The sequence below is a fragment of the Berghia stephanieae genome, chromosome 3 (assembly GCF_034508935.2).
Source record: "Berghia stephanieae isolate SIO BIC M18660-M18661 chromosome 3, UCSD_Bste_1.3, whole genome shotgun sequence".
Lineage (NCBI taxonomy): Eukaryota > Metazoa > Mollusca > Gastropoda > Nudibranchia > Aeolidiidae > Berghia > Berghia stephanieae.
The window spans coordinates 86,913,192-86,920,691 of record NC_088362.1 but is presented as its reverse complement, the minus strand read 5'-3'; the positions used below and the strand labels follow the sequence as shown (position 1 = coordinate 86,920,691).

Here is a 7,500-nt window from a genome sequence, read left to right as displayed (position 1 = left end):
AATGTATCGTTAACGGTCTTGGCTTAGATCAACATTGTATCTTAAATAATGTGGATTACCAAAGCGTTGTATGTTTACGTTTTCCCCAAGTTGAAAAAAAATATTAATCAGTCAGTTTGCTGTACTATTACAGTATTGCATATCCGAAACGTCTGTATAGCAGTTTTAATTTTTTGAAATAAACCTTAATACAACAATTCTACATTTTTACAACTACAGTTATGAGTAAGTGAAATTTTTACCATATCTAATATTAAACGTACGGCATTAAATTATTCTTAATATTTCTGCGACTGTAAACTAGAGTAATGTGTACCGTGGCGGCCGAATTGAACATAATTGTAGGTCTAATAACCAAACACTATTATGGGCTTGTGCGGCTTGTCTAGTGGTATGACACTCGCTTTCGGATCGGAAGGTCCTGGGTTCGAGCCTCGTTCGGTGGATAGTTGAGTCCTTGGATGAGGCTCTTTACTCACATTCTTACCTTACTCAGGTGTAAAATGAGTACCTGGCCGTAAACGGCGTTGTCTCTGTCGGAAAAAAAATTTGTAATATCGCCTAATAGGCGTCATGTACCGACCTACGTTTTAAATGTTGCTGTTGGCCAGGGACTCCTTGTGAAGCGCTTTGAGCACGTTTAGTGGATATTGCGCTATATAAAAGCTCATTTTTTAAAAACATCGCTGAAGAGCATAGAAAATATTTTACGTCAGTTTGAGAGTATCTCCATTGCAACAATGAGCCCAAAACAATTTTGGTTATCAGACCTGCCATTAAGTACACGTCGGTAGTGGCAGAACTAGCGCAGTGAAGAAATAAAGAAGAAAAAAAAAAAGAAAAAGAAAAAAAAAGAAGAAGAAAGAAGTAAAATAAACACCTACAACTACAAGTAGAGGAAAACGCTCCCTTTATTACCGCTCCTGGTCCTCCCCACCATCAAATAGAGAGAAGTCATGTGGCCTATAAAGGAGTGGTCCAGCTATACCAAGGTCTCCCTTTACAAATTAGTAAGGGGAGTATTCTATGTGGGGTTTTGCCCCCTTCTTTTTTTATTACAAATGGCTATCATTTAGATCAACGTCCGACCCTCTGTCACCAAGGGTTGCCAACTCGTAAAAGGTGGATGTTTTAGTTTTACAAGTGACTGACAATGTGTTAGTATGGAATTTAATTAACCAGTTAACTGTCTTGCTCTTGAAAGACACGGGTTTAAAAACTTGGCCAAATTCGTCCTTCAAATAACCATCGATTTATATGACCCTTATGTTGGAAGAAAACCCTCTCAAACCTGGGACCTCTTAGGTTGATCGTTATTTATTGAGCACAAGTATTCTGGCCAAATTTTGAAATAAGTGTTTTTCCGAGTACGTCGGGTAACTGGTTAATGTGATCTTTAGTGAAGGATCGTCAACTGTTGGTATCCAGTACGGTAGTGACCATTAATTATTTCCGACTGGAGGAGAATTCTCTCGTTATTCTCAATAATTTGTGAACCTTAACGTATGTCTTGTTGTGTTCTAAAATAAGTAATACCCTATATTAGATTTCTTTGTTTCCTCTACACCACGCCCTACTTCCGTCCTTCTTTCTTTCTTTCCTTCCTCTGGCATACTTTCCTCTTCCTCATCCCCACAATCAATCCTCCTCCTCCTTCTCCTCCTCCTCCTCCTCCTCCTCCTCCTCCTCCTCCTCCTCCGCCTTCTTCTTCTTCTTCTTCTTCTTCTTCTTCTTCTTCTTCTTCTTCTTCTTCTTCTTCTTCTTCTTCTTCTTCTTCTTCTTCATATACCCAAACATTGTTGAGTTGACAATGACTAAGATGTTGAGAAAGTTACGGAGTTAAGTGAAGTCGAATCTGGGTTATGACAAAACTGACATACAGTACCAAAATACTTAATTTGTATATCCAGAAGAAAAAAATGTACTCTTCGTTTTGAGCAACAATAAATTATAAAAATTACTAAGTCTTGAAATCAAAATAATCGATATTAAGACAGACTTATGGCATTTTGAGAATAACGTGTTTAATCTCACCATTTAATTCCTTTCAGATTCAAAGACAAACTAAGACCTCTCAATACTCCGTCTCGTGAGACATTACACAAGGTGTGCTAAGAGCCTTTAAACAAGCAAGTAAATAACAAAGGAGACTGCAATCCTGAACGTATTCTCATCCAGTGAACACCCATGAACTCCACACCATTCGTCCTTTCTACGTTTAAGCAACATTACCAAGAACTGTCCGAAAGTGAATCAAAAAAATCATCCCTGACGAATCTCAACTTTTCCCTTTTTTCTTTTTTTTTTCCCCTGGATAACCAATAAGAAATCGTCATCGTCGTCGTCATTCACTATCCATTTTTCATCGTCGAAAACTACTACTACAGCAAAATCAGTACAAGCACATTAATCAGTTGAAAATAAGTACAAATTGAAATTTTCGTATCTGAATATGGCATCTACCCAGACCCGGTTGTTAATTTCATTGTGTGCAATATTATTATTACTCACTCTACAGCAATCCACGGCTACAAAAACTACCCACGAGAATTCTTTGTTATTGCAGAAACTGGAACAAGCTAGACAGGTACAAACAATATTTTACATATTTTACACACACACACACACACGCACACACACACACACACACACACACATTCTCTCTCTCTCTCTCTCTCTCTCTCTCTCTCTCTCTCTCTCTCTCTTTGTCCCTCTATTCACTTTTCAACCCTCTTCCAATGCCTCCCTCTACTTTTTCTGTCAGTCAATCTCTCCATTCTCTCTCACCGCTCTCCTCTCTTCATCTCCTGGTCTTAATTATCATTCCCATGCCAATATTAATATTAGAGGCATCATGCCTTTTAGGATAAGGCTGACTTAAAAAAAAAAGAAAAAAAAAAACAAAGAAAAAAAAAACATCCCAGAAAGAAAAGGGCTGGCTCGTGCTAATGACAGAGCTTAAAACCTAATAACGTACAGCCTAATATCGATAATATGAAATTCTGCTCTTTAATCACGGATCAAAAAAATCTCTCATCAAATTTTGAATGAACGAGAAGAAACAAAATCCCTTGTAACTAGGGTTTGAGGTGATGAAAAATTATGTTGAAACAAAATTATGTGTTGTTAAAAAAGCGGTGTGTCTTTTTTACGAAACCCGCCGAAACCCGCCGAAACCCTGCGAAACCCGCCGAAACCCGCCGAAACCCGACGAAACCCGACGAATCCCGACAAAGTTATGGGAAGTAGGTGGCTGTGGGGAGTGAACCTAGGACTCAGGGAAGTGTACACCATTGGGGAGTGAACCTGGGACTGGGTTTCGGCGGGTTTCGTAAAAAAGAACCAGTGCTTTTTTACGAAACCCGCCGAAACCCGCCGAAACCCGGCGAAACCCGACAATATCCAGCAAAGTTATGGGAAGTAGACAACTGTGGGGAGTGAACCCGATACTCAGGGAAGTGTACACCAGTCGGGAGTGAACCTGAGACTAAGGTTATCGGCCGGTTTCGGCGGGTTTCGTAAAAAAGAATTAGTGCTTTATTACGAAACCCGCCGAAACCCGCAGAAACCCGACAATATCCGGCAAAGTTATGGGAGTTTGGCAACAGTGGGGGTGATCCTGGAGTCAGGGAATTGCACACCAGTGGGGAGTTAACCTGGGACTGTGTAAAAAGGATATCAGTGGGAAATAAACCTGGGACTAAAGGGAGATGGATACCATTGAAAGTTGAAGCCGGATATGGGAGTTGAGTACCAGAGGAGAATGAACCTGACACTATAGAAGGTGGGCGCCAGTGGGGAGTGAACCTGGAACTCGGGGAATTTCACACCAGTGGGGAGTTAACCTGGGACTCTGTAAAAAGGATATCAGTGGAAATAAACCTGGGACTAAAGGGAGATGCATACCATTGAAAGTTGAAGCCGGATATGAGAGTTTGGTACCAGAGGAGAATGAACCTGACACTATAGGAGGTGGGCGCCAGTGAGGAGTGAACCTGGGGCTATGTAAACAGGATATCAGTGGGAAATAAACCTGGGGCTAAAGGGAGGTGGATACCATTGGGAGTTGAAGCCGGATTTGGGAGTTGGGTACCAGAGGAGAGAGAAACCTGACACTATAGGAGGTGGGCGCCAGTGGGGAGTGAACCTGGGACTATGTCAAAAGGATATCAGTGGGAAATAAACCTGGGACTAAAGGGAGATGGATACCATTGAAAGTTGAAGCCGGATATGAGAGTTTGGTACCAGAGCGAGGAGAATGAACCTGACACTATAGGAGGTGGGCGCCAGTGAGGAGTGAACCTGGGACTATGTAAACAGGATATCAGTGGGAAATAAACCTGGGGCTAAAGGGAGGTGGATACCATTGGGAGTTGAAGCCGGATTTGGGAGTTGGGTACCAGAGGAGAGAGAAACCTGACACTATAGGAGGTGGGCGCCAGTGGGGAGTGAACCTGGGACTATGTCAAAAGGATATCAGTGGGAAATAAACCTGGACTAAAGGGAGATGGATACCATTGAAAGTTGAAGCCGGATATGAGAGTTTGGTACCAGAGCGAGGAGAATGAACCTGACACTATAGGAGGTGGCGCCAGTGAGGAGTGAACCTGGGACTATGTAAACAGGATATCAGTGGAAATAAACCTGGGACTAAAGGAGGTGGATACCATAATTATTGGGAGTTGAAGCCGGATTTGGGAGTTGGGTACCAGAGGAGAGAGAAACCTGACACTATAGGAGGTGGCCGCCAGTGGGGAGTGAACCTGGGACTATGTAAACAGGATATCAATGGAAAATAAACCTGGGACTAAAGGGAGATGAATACCATTGAAAGTTGAAGCCGGATATGGGAGTTGAGTACCAGAGGAGAATGAACCTGACACTTTAGGAGGTGGGCGCCAGTGGGGAGTGAACCTGGGACAATGTAAAAAGGATAGCAGTAGGAAATAAACCTGGGACGAAAGGGAGATGGATACCGTTGAAAGTTGAAGCCGGATATGAGAGTTTGGTACCACTGGAGAATGAACCTGACACTATAGGAGGTGGGCGCCATTTGGGAGTGAACCTGGGACTCTGTAAACAGGATATCAGTGGGAAATAAACCTGGGACTAAAGGGAGATGGATACCATTGAAAGTTGAAGCCGGATATGAGAGTTTGGTACCAGAGGAGAATGAACCTGACACTAGAGGAGTGGGCGCCAGTGGGGAGTGAACCTGGGACTATGTCAAAAGGATATCAGTGGGAAATAAACCTGGGACTAAAGGGAGATGGATACCATTGAAAGTTGAAGCCGGATATGAGAGTTTGGTACCAGAGCGAGGAGAATGAACCTGACACTATAGGAGGGTGGCGCCAGTGAGGAGTGAACCTGGGACTATGTAAACACGATATTAGTGGGAAATAAACCTGGGACTAAAGGGAGATGGATACCATTGAAAGTTGAAGCCGGATATGAGAGTTTGGTACCAGAGGAGAATGAACCTGACACTAGAGGAGGTGGGCGCCAGTGGGAGTGAACCTGGGACTATGTCAAAAGGATATCAGTGGGAAATAAACCTGGGACTAAAGGGAGATGGATACCATTGAAAGTTGAAGCCGGATATGAGAGTTTGGTACCAGAGCGAGGAGAATGAACCTGACACTATAGGAGTGGGCGCCAGTGAGGAGTGAACCTGGGACTATGTAAACAGGATATCAGTGGGAAATAAACCTGGGACTAAAGGGAGGTGGATACCATAATTATTGGGAGTTGAAGCCGGATTTGGGAGTTGGGTACCAGAGGAGAGAGAAACCTGACACTATAGGAGGTGGCCGCCAGTGGGGAGTGAACCTGGGACTATGTAAACAGGATATCAGTGGAAAATAAACCTGGGACTAAAGGGAGATGAATACCATTGAAAGTTGAAGCCGGATATGAGAGTTTGGTACCAGAGGAGAATGAACCTGACACTATAGGAGGTGGGCGCCAGTGAGGAGTGAACCTGGGACTATGTAAACACGATATTAGTGGGAAATAAACCTGGGACTAAAGGGAGGTGGATACCATTGGGAGTTGAAGCCGGATTTGGGAGTTGGGTACCAGAGGAGAGAGAAACCTGACACTATAGGAGGTGGGCGCCAGTGGGGAGTAAACCTGGGGCTATGTAATAAGGATATCAGTGGGAAATAAACCTGGGACTAAAGGGAGATGAATACCATTGAAAGTTGAAGCCGGATATGGGAGTTGAGTACCTGAGGAGAATGAACCTGACACTTTAGGAGGTGGGCGCCAGTGGGGAGTGAACCTGAGACAATGTAAAAAGGATAGCAGTAGGAAATAAACCTGGGACGAAAGGGAGATGGATACCGTTGAAAGTTGAAGCCGGATATGAGAGTTTGGTACCACTGGAGAATGAACTGACACTATAGGAGGTGGGCGCCATTTGGGAGTGAACCTGGGACTCTGTAAACAGGATATCAGTGGGAAATAAACCTGGGACTAAAGGGAGATGGATACCATTGAAAGTTGAAGCCGGATATGAGAGTTTGGTACCAGAGGAGAATGAACCTGACACTAGAGGAGGTGGGCGCCAGTGGGGAGTGAACCTGGGACTATGTAAACAGGATATCAGTGGGAAATAAACCTGGGACTAAAGGGAGGTGGATACCATTGGGAGTTGAAGCCGGATTTGGGAGTTGGGTAACAGAGGAGAGAGAAACTTGACACTATAGGAGGTGGGCGCCAGTGAGGAGTGAACCTAGGACTCTGTAAACAGGATATCAGTAGGAAATAAACCTGGGACTAAAGGGAAATGGATACCATTGGGGGTTGAAGCCGGATATGAGAGTTTGGTACCAGAGAAGAATGAACCTGACACTATAGGGGTGGGCGCCAGTGGGGAGTGAACCTGGGACAATGTAAAAAGTCCCAGGTTCACTCCTCACTGGCGCCCACCTCCTATAGTGTCAGGTTCATTCTCCTCTGGTACCAAACTCTCATATCCGGCTTCAATTTCAATGGTATTCATCTCCCTTTAGTCCCAGGTTTATTTCCGATATCCTTTTTACATAGTCCCAGGTTCACTCCCCACTGGCGCCCACCTCCTATAGTGTCAGGTTTTTCTCTCCTCTGGTACCCAACTCCCAAATCCGGCTTCAACTCCCAATGGTATCCACCTCCCTTTAGTCCCAGGTGTATTTCCCACTGATATCCTGTTTACATAGTCTCAGGTTCACTCCTCACTGGCGCCCACCTCCTATAGTGTCAGGTTCATTCTCCTCTGGTACCAAACTCTCATATCCGGCTTCAACTTTCGATGGTATCCATCTCCCTTTAGTCCCAGGTTTATTTCCCACTGATATCCTTTTTACAGAGTCCCAGGTTAACTCCCCACTGGTGTGAAATTCCCTGAGTCCCAGGTTCACTCCCCACTGGCGCCCACCTTCTATAGTGTCAGGTTCATTCTCCTCTGGTACTCAACTCCCATATCCGGCTTCAACTTTCAATGGTATCCATCTC

At 44.1% G+C, this 7,500-nt stretch overlaps 1 protein-coding gene across 5 annotated transcripts in view; it reads left to right on the top strand.

Moving 5' to 3' along the window:
* LOC144968718 (stromelysin-2-like) overlaps positions 1 to 7,500 on the top strand; it is a 68,468-nt gene that overhangs the window by 21,311 nt on the left and 39,657 nt on the right. For all 5 annotated transcript variants that reach the window (XM_078907332.1, XM_078907331.1, XM_078907333.1 and 2 more), the window contains exon 2: positions 2,052 to 2,587. In XM_078907332.1, coding sequence (XP_078763458.1) covers positions 2,453 to 2,587 — 135 coding nt within the window. In that variant the 5' untranslated portion in view covers positions 2,052 to 2,452. The remainder of the gene's footprint in view (positions 1 to 2,051; positions 2,588 to 7,500) is intronic.